Below are 12,686 nucleotides of genomic sequence, written 5' to 3' on the forward strand. Positions count from 1 at the left end.
CAGCAGAGGGGTGACCTCTGATTAAATATAATAACACTAGTTGTTTTCCAGGGCCGAATGCGGAGCTGCATTACACGATCGCTTCAGGAGATCCGCAGTCGCAGTTCACCATCACAAACGCCGGCGTCTTACAGACCAGGAAAGCTCTGGACCGGGAAACGCAGTCGTTTTACAACCTCGTCATCACCGTTAATGATCTGGCACCGCCTCCAATGACCCGCTTCACCAGCACCACGCAAGTGTCAATAATCCTCCTAGATGTCAACGACTGCCCGCCCACATTCACATCGCAAACCACAGCGTATATTCAAGAGAATACGCCGGTGGATACGCTAGTGTTCACAGCGCAAGCAACCGATGCCGACAGCGGCCCCAACAGCTACGTGGAATATTCCCTCAAAGGGCCTTTTGGAAATAAGTTCAGCATCGGGAACATCGATGGCAGTGTGATTCTGGTTGGCGAGCTGGACCGCGAGGAGATGGCCAATTACTCGCTGACCATCGTGGGTACGGATAAAGGTGAGCCGCCGCTTTCCTCCAGCATGGAGGTAACGATGATCGTGCTGGACGTGAACGACAACACACCTAGCTTCTCACAGAACATCTACGATATCGAGATTGAGGAAAACACGCTCATCGGCGCCGACGTCCTGCAGGTGTTTGCCAGCGATGCCGACGAGGGAACCAATGGCCAGATACGCTTCTCTATCGCCAGCGGGAATGCCAACTCAGACTTCCGGATCGACTCTGTGACGGGTGTGATTTCAGTGGCGAAGCTGCTGGATCGCGAGACACGCTCGGTGTATTCTCTGCTGGTGCAGGCGGCGGACCGCGGCAGCAGCCCTCGTGTGGATCGTGCCACTGTTAACATCGTGCTTTTGGATGTAAACGACTGCACACCTGTGTTTGAGCTCTCGCCGTACAGCGTCACCGTACAGGAGAACTTAGGAAACCTGCCCAAGAACATCCTACAGGCAAGTACACGCATTTATGCTATTGAAATTATTGCATTTACAATCATGCATTTCGCAGATGCTTATTTCCAAAGTGATTTATGAAAAAATAACTAGTTAGAAATTGACATAAACAGCCTCTGAGGTCACATATTTGGGTTATTTTTGGTATTCAGTGCCTTTTGGACATCATAATATTTTGAAAATCAAATACAGTTTTTAAAACAACTTTTTTGTGATTGTGATTGGGGGAAACACTTGAGAAAATATATTTGGAAAAATGTAAGCATTTATGAAACAATCTATGAAATAGAAGACACAAATGTTCAAGAACATATTACAGGCAAGCACACAGAATTTATACTTTTGAAATTATCATAAATATGTTTAGAATTGTGCATTTAGCAGATGCTTATTTCCAAAGTGATTTATAAAAGAGGAACTAGTTGGAAATTGACAGTTGTGTAATCAAAATTGGGAGAAATACTTGAAAAAAATATTAGCGTTTGTGAAACTAAATCTATGAAATGGAAGACAAAATGTCCAAGCACGTCTTACATTCAAGTGCTATCAAAAGACATTCAGGTGCTGTCCAAGAACATCTTACATGTATGGGATCAAAATTATCGTAAATGCCATGTTTCAATATGAAACTGTAGATGGTGCAAGCTTCACCTGTGTAGAAACCTACTACGGGTTATTTTATATGCTATTTTTGCAGCAGCAGTATGTCTTAAATACTCACAGCAGCGTATCGGCGTATGCATTGGCAGTAGCAAGTTCAAGTTGTACTTGCTTTGCAGCAGCAGCAATAATCTACAACTACAGAAATAACCAGCAGCAGCAGCATAGCACACCAAAATACATTACCAAGACCAATTACATTAAACATTGTCATAGCCATCACCATGCTAAAATCTTCCGAGAGTTATCATGATAGAAATACATTTACAGTCATGCATTTAGCAGATGCTTTTTCCCAAAGTGACTTATTAAAAAGGGACTAGTCAAAAATTTTATATATACAGCCTCTGAATTCATATATATATTTGGGTCATTTTTGGTATTTGGTGCCTTTTGGACATCAAACATTTTTAAACAATTTAAAACAAACTACTTTTTTGTAATCGTGTTTGCGGGGACACACTTGAGAAATTATTTTTGGAAAAGTGTAAGCATTTATGAAACATCTTACAGGCAAGTACCCTACATTTATGTTATCAAAATGATCGTAAATACATTTACAATCTTGCATTTAGCAGACGCTTTTTCCCAAAGTGACCCATGAAAGAGAAACTAAAGAGGCAGAGTTTTCTAGTCGGAAATCAGACATAAACAGCTTCTGAAGTCATATGTTTGGGTCCTTCCTGGTATTCAGTGCATTTTGGACATCATAACATGTTGAAAATCAAATACAATTTTCAAAACAACATTTTGTGTAATCATGATTGGGAGATATTTGAAAAATGATTCAGGTCAAGATCAGGCAAATTAATGTAAGCATTTATGAAACTAAATCTATGAAATGGAAGGCCAAAAATGCCCACCCTGTTAAGGACAAACAAGAGTTTAAAAATGATTTAAAAAATGAGTTCATGATCTTTACCAGGGACACAGAAGCCACCGAATACAAGAAATGACCCAATTACAACTGGAAGACTCAGAAACTGAGTTTTTGATTTGTCCGGGACACAAACTATAAACAGTGACTGTTAAGTCTTGTTCATTTTTCCCACAACATTTACATTGCTTCCTCTTTCTGTTACAGTCATGTATATTTATATATCTCAATAACCATTTGATGTATTTTACACAGCGTTTATTTGACTGAGATTGACTAGATTATTCGGTGAATGTTTATACAGTTGTAAACAAATGTGACGTTACAATTTGTTCAAAATCTGTTGGATATTGTAAATCCAGTATCTAGATATCTTCAGTACATTTTGGCTCTATTAAGATTTAATAGGCAAGAATGAACCCATTGTCCGATGCGACAAACTTGTAATTACGACTTTAGTGGGAAACGTCTGATAGCTTTAGTTCATCTCATTAGATTGGGCAGCTTTGGTTCTACATCATTTATAATTTTTGCTTGAACATGCAGAAATGAGAGACCAAATTTCCAGCACAAAGCACACTCTGTAACTGGAAGGGCTTGCGTGTTTGACGGCGCAGCTGGAATGATAAATGCTGGGCGTGAATTGGGCTCGGGCTTTCCAGCGCAGGGTGACCGAGTGTAAACGCAGAAAGTAATATGCCATGGCTAAATGACATAGTGAGGGTGGTCTTCAATGTCCGAGTCAAAACAAACCTCACCTGAGAGGGAAATGAGCTGGAGTCACGGCTCCTCAGGTGTGCCAGCGCCAGAGTCTCACGCAAACCAACACTGAACGCAAACAAGGCATTTTACAGACCTAAAACACAGAATGAGACCTGTGTGAAAATGAGCAAAGTCCACATGGAATCAGAATTGCTAACTACCAGGTAACAAATTCAGCTTATAAAAACATTGTAGGAACTTTGCTTTTTGACATGTTTTGAACATTATTTAAAGATTACAGAAACGTTTCTTACAACATTCTAGTAACTTTATTTTCACCCAAAATATAACATTATTTGAACTTTTGTTTTAAATATTATAAGAACATTAAAATACCCAGTTTTCTTGTTGTGATTATAACATTATTTAAAGGTTACAAAAACGTTTCTTAAAATGTTCATCAAGTACAAATAACAGCATAAGGACGTTTCAAGAATGTTTATCGCAGAACCTTTTCTCTCAGAATTATGAGAATCAAATATTAATAAAGGTATATGAACATTCCATAAATATTACTTTAACGTTTACTTCACGTTTTGTCCTAACATTTCTATGACTTAAAAAACATTAGTGAAAGTTGTGAGAACGTGGCTGGGTATACTAAAGCTGTTTAGTTACAAAAAGCTTGAAGATCTCCTGCAGATGCAAACTTGTCACCTTTTGGTGAAATTTGCCATTTTGAATTCAAAATAGATCATTTGTGTGATTTGTGTAGATTTGACTTCTACACTCACAAGTCCTCAGCATACAAAGCATAGACACAATGTAAATAAGAGGTTCATTATGCAGCGTGAAGTTACATTCATTGATTATAATGCTCACTTGTATATAATACATTCAATTTTAAGTTTTGTTTGTCGTGCTTTTAAGAGGACCAACATGTACATATATTGCAATGTTTCAGGAGTGACAAGCACGTATAATTAAGTGAGTGAATCTGAACTATATTAGGGTGTGAGATCGCCATGAATGAAAATGAGAAATGTCTTCTTTAATACAGCTCTTACTGCACAACTCTAGAGTTAAAAGCATAATGAAGTGTTTAAAATATTACATCTTAGTCACCCTTTTCACCCCTGATGATCTCATTCTGCTCAAACAAGACAGATTAAACCAGGTGATGTGCTGGTCTAAGACGGTTTAGCTGGTCAGCCACCTGACGAAGGTCCTAAACCTCCTCTGAACCATTTAACAAGACCTGCTTGATCTGTGGAAACCAGATCAGCAAACGGCCCTTGGGTAGTTTAATGTTATTTTTTTTGTTTTATTTTTTTTCAGCAGGGTTAATAGCATTGTTAGAAATGAAATGTATTATAAATGAAAATGAGAATTGCTTTCTTGGAAAGGGTTTTTTCAGAGCAGGTCATAGTCAATGAATATCACACATTTATTCCAAATGATTGCTTATGGTGTACTGTTGATGAATTATGCCCATGTTTACTTGATGGTGTTTATATAATAATATGTTGTAGATGGTTGTAAGATGCATATTTTAGCTCCATTATTTTTGAGCAGCTGGAAGTAGCAAAACAAAGATATTTCAAAATAAGAGTCCTGGTGTACTTCAGACGTGTTTATAATTAAAAGTCCTGAATTTTGTTCTGGATATTAATGGTATTTTGGATGCACAATAAACTGTATCTGGCATTTAATTCAACGTTTTGGCTTTGAATATGAGATGACATGACTTGTTTTGAGATTTGATGGGTTTGTTCAGTAGGGACTGGTACTAATTTTATTTCAGTCATGACAACTCTCGGAGTGATTGGCATGATAATGTACATGACAATGTTAATGTATTTAGTCTTGGTGGATTAGATCTGCTACGCTGCTGCTGCTGCAGAGCAAGTACCGAGACTTCTACTGTCAATACATCCACAACATGCTGCTGTGAGCATGTAAGAAACACTGCTGCTGTAATATAACATGAATAACCCCCATAGCATACATGATCACCCCGTAGCAGATCTATACAGGTGGAGCTGGGGAAGGTGGAGGGTTTCTGAAGCATGCTACAACTGCTGCCACAAACATTAGCTAAGTATTTGAATGTTGATCAGCGAACTCATTGGCTACCGATACAGCAGAGAACCAATCAGCTGTGACATGTGATGATAATGTCATTATGTCATACTGAGATAGATGCCAGAACTTTGTATTTGTGCAGGTGGTGGCCCGTGATGACGATCTGGGCACTAACGGTCAGATCAGCTACACCCTGAACAACGGGAACGATGCGGGAGCATTCAGCCTCACATCTGGTGGTCAGCTGAACTTGATACGAACACTGGACAGAGAAACTCAGGACAAATACACGCTCATCATCACGGCGCACGATGCAGGTAAGATTGTTCAGATGCTGTGCAACGAGATCGGTCCACTGATTAGTCGAGTTATTCTATCTCATTGTGAAAAGTCACATGACTTTTTTGATGTGCATGGTGGAATTTATTTGGTAAATGTGTTTTCATCATAGTTTATGCACATTTTTACTTATCAGATAAAAGGTTTATCCTACTCAATTGAGCACATAAGTTTTTATGCATATTTTTTTAGAATTTATGCACATCTTGGTGTTTCCATCCAGTGTTTTATTTTGTATGTGATATTCCAAAATGTGCATACAAATAGATGGATGGAAACATAGCTACTGACACAGTCAAATCACGGCATCAGAGAAGTGCTGTTTTGGCCAATGATTTCAGCTTCCAAAACTATCTTGAAAATTGCAGTTTCGGCCCAATATTTACGCACTGCAGAAATAGTCATGTTCTGCCTCAGTATTTTTTACTTGTTTTCTAGTATAAATATCTAAACATCCTTAAATCAAAATACATTTACTGGAGAAGCAAAATGACTTCAGATAGTAAGTCTTGTTTTCTAAGAAACTGATCAAAATTAGTTTTCGCTTCTACCAATGGGATGAGAAAAATAAGCTTGTTTTCCCTCTGAATTAAAATGTATTTTTCTGACACCATTGACATATTTTTTCTTGTTTTAATCATAAACTCACTTCATTTTTATACGTTTTTCAGAGAGCAAGACTTAATATCTTCCCTTACTTTATTGATATTGATATACATTCTCATAACGCTGAGAGAAAATGTTCTGAGATCAATAATCTCAAAATGTCCTCATGATGTTATTTGAACTTGATGAACCGTTTTTTTGTAGCCTTTAAATAACATTATAATCACAACAAGAAACCTTGACATGTTAACGTCCTTAGTATATTAAAAAACAAACATTCAAATAACGACATTTTAGGGAAAAGCAGAGTTAGTAGAACATTCTAAGAACATTTTTTGAAAACTTTTGTTGTAATCGTGACAAGAAAACTGGATATTTTAGAAACATTTCAAAGTAATGATGTTCCCACGTTTTAACCTAAATTTGTTACCTGGGTCACACCATTTTCCTACTCCAGTAAATGTTTCTTAATTTGAGAATATTCAGATTTTTCTACTGGAAAGCAAGACAGAAATACTGATGAAGAACATCATTTTTTACAGTGTTGTTGGCAGAATTTCAGTGCATCACTACTGTCAGTGTGTGAGAAAACATGCCCGAGGTTGATTTCAGTCTTGATTTGGATTTTTATAAGAGTTCAAACAGTTTTGAAAGAAATGTTTGCTTTCGCAGATGCATAATTATTTTGGATGATGAGTGCATGTTTTGTGTTTTTTTGTGTAGTTCAGTGAAAAGGAGCCATGGTTTCAGAACTTGTGTGTAAGCAATTAAAAAATAAATGTGAGAAAACATGCCTGGGTTTTAGTTGGGTCTTGATTTTGGGATGAAATATGACTCAGAGAAGTTCTTGACAGGTTTCACCCATATATTGTAAAGTAAGTTTGTAGTAAATATTGAACTTTAGTTGATCTGGAGCTGATGTTAATCTGAGTTGTTTGGAAGGTCCTGATGTGTGTGTGTGTGTGTTCTGGTTAACTCCAGTTCTCTGGTCTCTGGTTAACCCGTCTGGGCCGCCTGGTGCCTGTCGTCCATTCCTTTGAGGTCACGTGATCTGCTGTAATGACAGGGATTTGCCCTGGACTTCGACGAGAACTTTTGACAATAAATACTGTCCGGAATCTGCCAAGAGCAGGAAACAGCTCTGGAGCGCAAGTCAAACGATGACTGATGTTTTGGCCCGGACACAATCTGCAGACGTTTTTCACATTTTCCACACCGGTTTCAATAGTAAATCTGCTGAAGTCGGGTTTAAACGTGATCAGATGTGTTAATTGTGACTCGCAGATCTGCTTTATTACAAAATTGGTTAAGAAAATGAACAATTTCTTTTTATTTTATGGCTGGAAAAAATGGTTTAGAATGGTTTTAGACGGTCTGAAATGTCCTCAAATCCCCTGTAATGTTTTTTTGTATGGTTTAGTTACACTACCAGTCAAATGTTTTTGAAAAGTAAGATTTTAAATGTTTTTTTGTTTTTTTAAGAAATCTCTTCTGCTCACCAAGCCTGCATTTATTTGATCCAAAATACAGCAGAAACAATAAAATAACTGTTTTCTGTTTGAATATATTTTTAAATGCAATTTATTTCTGTGATGCGCAGCTGAATTTTCAGCATTATTTCTCCAGTCTTCTGTCACATGATCTTCAGAAATGATCTTCGGCCGATTTTTGGCATTTTTTAATTAATCTGCATCGGCCAGAGAAAAACCCATATCGGTCGACCTCTAATAATATATATATATATATATATATATATATATATATACACATATATGAAGTGAAGTGAAGTGACATACTTCCAAGTATGGTGACCCATACTCGGAATTTGTGCTCTGCATTTAACCCATCCAACGTGCACACACACACACACAGCAGTGAACACACACACACACACACCGTGAACACACACACACAGACCGTGAACACACACACACAGCAGTGAACACACACACACACACACAGCAGTGAACACACACACACACACACACACACACAGCAGTGAACACACACACACACACACAGCAGTGAACACACACACACACACACACAGCAGTGAACACACACACACACACACAGCAGTGAACACACACACACACACACACACCCGGAGCAGTGGGTAGCATTTATGCTGCGGCGCCCGGGGAGCAGTTGGGGGTTCGGTGCCTTGCTCAAGGGCACCTCAGTCGTGGTATTGAGGGTGGAGAGAGCGCTGGACATTCACTCCCCCCACCTACAATCCCTGCCGGCCGGAGACTCGAACCCACAACCTTTGGATTACAAGTCCAGCTCTCTAACCATTAGGCCATATATCTCTAACCATATACTGACTCCCTGGATCTTTCTATTCAAAGAATCCTGAAAAAAAACTAATTTACTCAACTGTTTTAAATATTGATAATAATAATAATAATAATAAATGTTTCTTGAGCAACATATTATAATGATTTCTGAAGATCATGTAACACTGAAGACTGGAGTAATGATGCTGAAAATACAGCTGCAGATCACAGAAATAAATTACATTTTAACAGATATTCATATAGAAAACAGCTGTTTTAAATAGTAAAAATATTTCAAACTTTTACTGTTTTTGCTGTACTTTGGATCAATTAAGTGCAGGCTTGGTGAGCAGAAGAGACTTCTTTAAACACATTCAAAATCTTTTGGCTGGTAGTGTAGCTATAATAACCCCGGTGATTAGCGTGACAACATCAGACTAAAACACAGTAATGAACTATAATGCCAGTATTTTGTCTGCACCGATAGTTATGGATAAATAGTGCTGTTATTGAAAAAGCGAGACTATTTTAAAACAGCTGAGCTACTGGCACAGAGAACATTCACAGTTTTCTTCTCTAAAAGCAGCCTGAGCAGATCATGGATCCAGTTTAGGCCGGATCGCACAGATCCGCAGCAGCATATATGTTTATCACAAATAAAGCGTGATTAATGCTGCAAATGTTTACTTGTGTTTGTCTCTGTTTGCGCTGCTCTCTGCCAAAAATCTCAGAAGTCTCCTCCAACACTCGCGAAGCAGAAACAAACTCCCTAAACGCCGCAGAAAGAGCTCATTGTGCGCTGATCGTGAAATATAGAGCCGGAGCCCGTCTGAAACGCTCCTGGAGCAGCCGAATGATTTTCCCAGTCCTCCTGGCTTTCCAGTAGATTTGTGATTCAGATCCGAGTCGCTTCATCGCCACGTTCAGCAGACGGCGGCGGAGGAAGCCATTATTCCTCGTCTTCTGATCTCATCAACCTTTAGGCTTTGTTCACCGTGTGAACCGTAATAATCAGCTTTTATTCTGGTTATTAAAGCTCATTCTGTAGAAACGTTTTACTGCCACAGGATGGAAACTGTAAGAAAGGGAGGCTTATATCTCACAGTTCTAACTTTTTCTCAGAATTGTAAGAAACACCCAGAATTTCAAGAAAAAAAAGTCGGAATTAAGATAAAAAGATGCAATAACTTTTTTTTTTTTTTGTGGCGGAAACAAACAAAAAAGTAAAAATTCCCAGATATAAACTCAGAGTTCAGACTTTCTCACAGTTTTATATCTCACCATTCTGACTTTTTTCACAAAACTGTGAGGAAAAAAAGAGAGAAATAATTTTGAGAGAAATTTTTTAATTTTTTTTAATTTGTGTAATTTTTCACTCTATGCTTTATCATTGTAATTTGTCCCTGACATATAGCTACATTGTTCTTCAAGATTTTTTGTTTGTTTGTTTGTTTTTGGTAATGATGTGTAATTGTTTGTCATTAAATTCTTCCCGTTTTGGTATGATTTGACTTTGATATGACATGCTTTTCAAGCATAACTTTCACATATCATGTTGCATTGGTGTTAGCATAAATAAATGTATCCAATAAAATTTATTGGTATTAGTTAGTGTTTTGTTTTATTTTTTTTTTATTTTTTTTTATTGATTGTTTTTATTTGGCATTATTTTTATATTATATTACATTTTATTTATTTATTTATTATTTTCGAGATGTTCATTGTAATGTTTTATTTAATTATTAGTGTTTGGAAAACCCTGTGGTGGTTTATTCTTTATAAACGGTCCAAATCTTGTTTCTGTGCATGTACAGTATCATGTGAGTTCCTGTTCCCAGCGTCACATGTACATGACAGGAACTGAATATTAGAGATTATAAGTGATCGGCTGACAGGCCTGATGTCTGAGTCTGGATTTCTGTAGCTCTTCTGGAATGAACGCCGCCGTGCTCCACTTCTCAATTTTCTGCTTCTATAGTCTTGACCTTTAACCTCGCGCTTTTCTTTGTCCCTAGAAATCTCCACAATATCTTTCCATATGATCTCTGTCTCTCTGAAGGAAAGCTGGCAGCGCTGGGAGAGATCTTGGCAGGCCGGAGTCATTATTTGGAAATGTGTGTTTTTCTGCTGAGTGTGGCGGAGAGGCCAGCAGTAAAAAGGTGCTTTACAAGAGAGAGAGAGAGAATCGAGGGCTTATTCTGCGCGCCGAGGAAAGATGTTGGCAGCGTTTCTGAGGAAAAACATGGACAGCTTGGCAGATAACTGAGAGAGAGAGTCACATGAGATCTCTCTAATATCTCAGTAGCTTCTCCTCAGCAGCATCTCATCTAGAGTTTTACTGTAGATTTCAACATGTGCTCAGTTTCATTTAGAGACAGCCAGGGTTATCATCGTTAACTAAAACTTGAACCATAAAAAACTTGAATATATAAAATAATAATATATTAAATATATAATAATAATAAATATTAATATAATAAAAAATATATAATAAAATAAAATAAATAATGTTTCAGCTAGTTGCCAATTCATCTTTAAACTCATTAAGCTAAAAATAATAAAACTAATTAAAACTTTTGACATTTTTTAAATAATCTAATAAAAAAATATCTTTAACCAAAATTACAGTGAAAACAAATATATACAAATAAAATTACAATATAAAAGAATTTAATTGCATTAATTGCATCCAAAATAAAAGTTTGTTTACATAACCGGATCTTCACTAATAGAAACACACCACTGATTCGGTCCAAACCACTCATTTACAACTATAACACACACACACACACAAACAGTTCTCTCTCACACACACACACACTCAAACACACATGTACAGTTCTCACACACACACACACACACACACACACACTCACTCAAACACACATGTACAGTTCTCACACACACACACACACACACACACACTCACTCAAACACACATGTACAGTTCTCACACACACACACACACATGTACAGTTCTCTCTCACACACACACACGCGGCGGTCTAAGGGAAGTTTATCAAGTGCATGTGAACATTCCTGAAGGAAAGCGGAGCTCGAGCGGCTCGGAGCGACTCCAGCTCATTGTTAGGGGTGTTTTTCATCAGATCTGCAGCAGTTCATCTGAGGAGACCTTATTTGGCCCTGATTCACCTCCGTAAAACCCCAACACACACAGATTTATTAGTTTAACTGAACACAATGCAAAAAATGCATCTTTGTCTTGTTTTCCAGCAAGAATATTCATAAATTGAGTTAAATGTTGTTTTAACACTTACAGTCACAACACATTCTCTAAATCTCAGATTTATATCAGTTGTACTCAGGGTTTATATACTTACAGTTTTTTTGGATTGCTTAACCACGATTTTCAAAACAGGCCCCGTGTTTTCAAAACACTACACACAATTAGCACAACCACACACACACAATTAGCAAAACACTGCAGATCCTTTGCATAATTAAACACTCTTGTAAAAACTATACACTTCTGTTTAAAAACCACACTTTGTTACCATATGAAACACACATTTCACATTTTACTATACTCTGTTTGCACGAGTTACACTCTGCTGTGATAAACCTAAAACACTTTTAGCACTTCTGCTTCCCTATGATTAGAGTAGGCTACCATCAACAAAGTACAAATATAAAGTAAATCCACCAAACACTACACAAGACCAATGTTGCAGACTGAAGAAACTCATTTATTTCTCAACACGCCCAAAATGTTGACATGGAGATTCATAATACTGTAACAAAATGTCACTTTACGTACTGTACTGTAAGTTTACTGTTACAAAAAAAAAAAAAAAAAAACTAGACATTGTCTCTTCGCCTAGCTGGATCTGGCCAGAGAATTTCATCAACATCGCAGGCAATGTTGTCATTAGCAAGACACCTTGGAAAGAAACGTCTTGATGACGAATCCATCCTTGCATTGCTGCTACCTCCATCTGGTCACAGGCCTCCTCCATGGCTTGGATGAGGGGTACCTCAGCCTGGAGACGGAGATCATATACCTTCCACCGCCATGCCGAGAAAAACTCTTCTATAGGGTTGAGGAATGGAGAGTATGGTGGAAGATATAGGACGGTGAAATGTGGATGTTGCTGAAACCAGTTCTGAACCAGAGCAGAGCGGTGGAAAGACACATTGTCC

The 12,686-nt window shown here is 37.7% G+C and overlaps 1 protein-coding gene across 1 annotated transcript in view; it reads left to right on the plus strand.

Annotated features, from left to right (window-relative positions):
- The window catches only part of fat4 (FAT atypical cadherin 4), a 99,993-nt gene that overhangs the window by 53,123 nt on the left and 34,184 nt on the right, over nt 1–12,686 (plus strand). The window contains exons 5-6 of the mRNA XM_079390216.1: nt 52–974; nt 5,444–5,618. Coding sequence (XP_079246342.1) covers nt 52–974; nt 5,444–5,618 — 1,098 coding nt within the window. The remainder of the gene's footprint in view (nt 1–51; nt 975–5,443; nt 5,619–12,686) is intronic.

This window comes from Barbus barbus, assembly GCF_936440315.1.
Source record: "Barbus barbus genome assembly, chromosome: 33".
In the NCBI taxonomy this organism is placed as follows: Eukaryota; Metazoa; Chordata; class Actinopteri; order Cypriniformes; family Cyprinidae; genus Barbus; species Barbus barbus.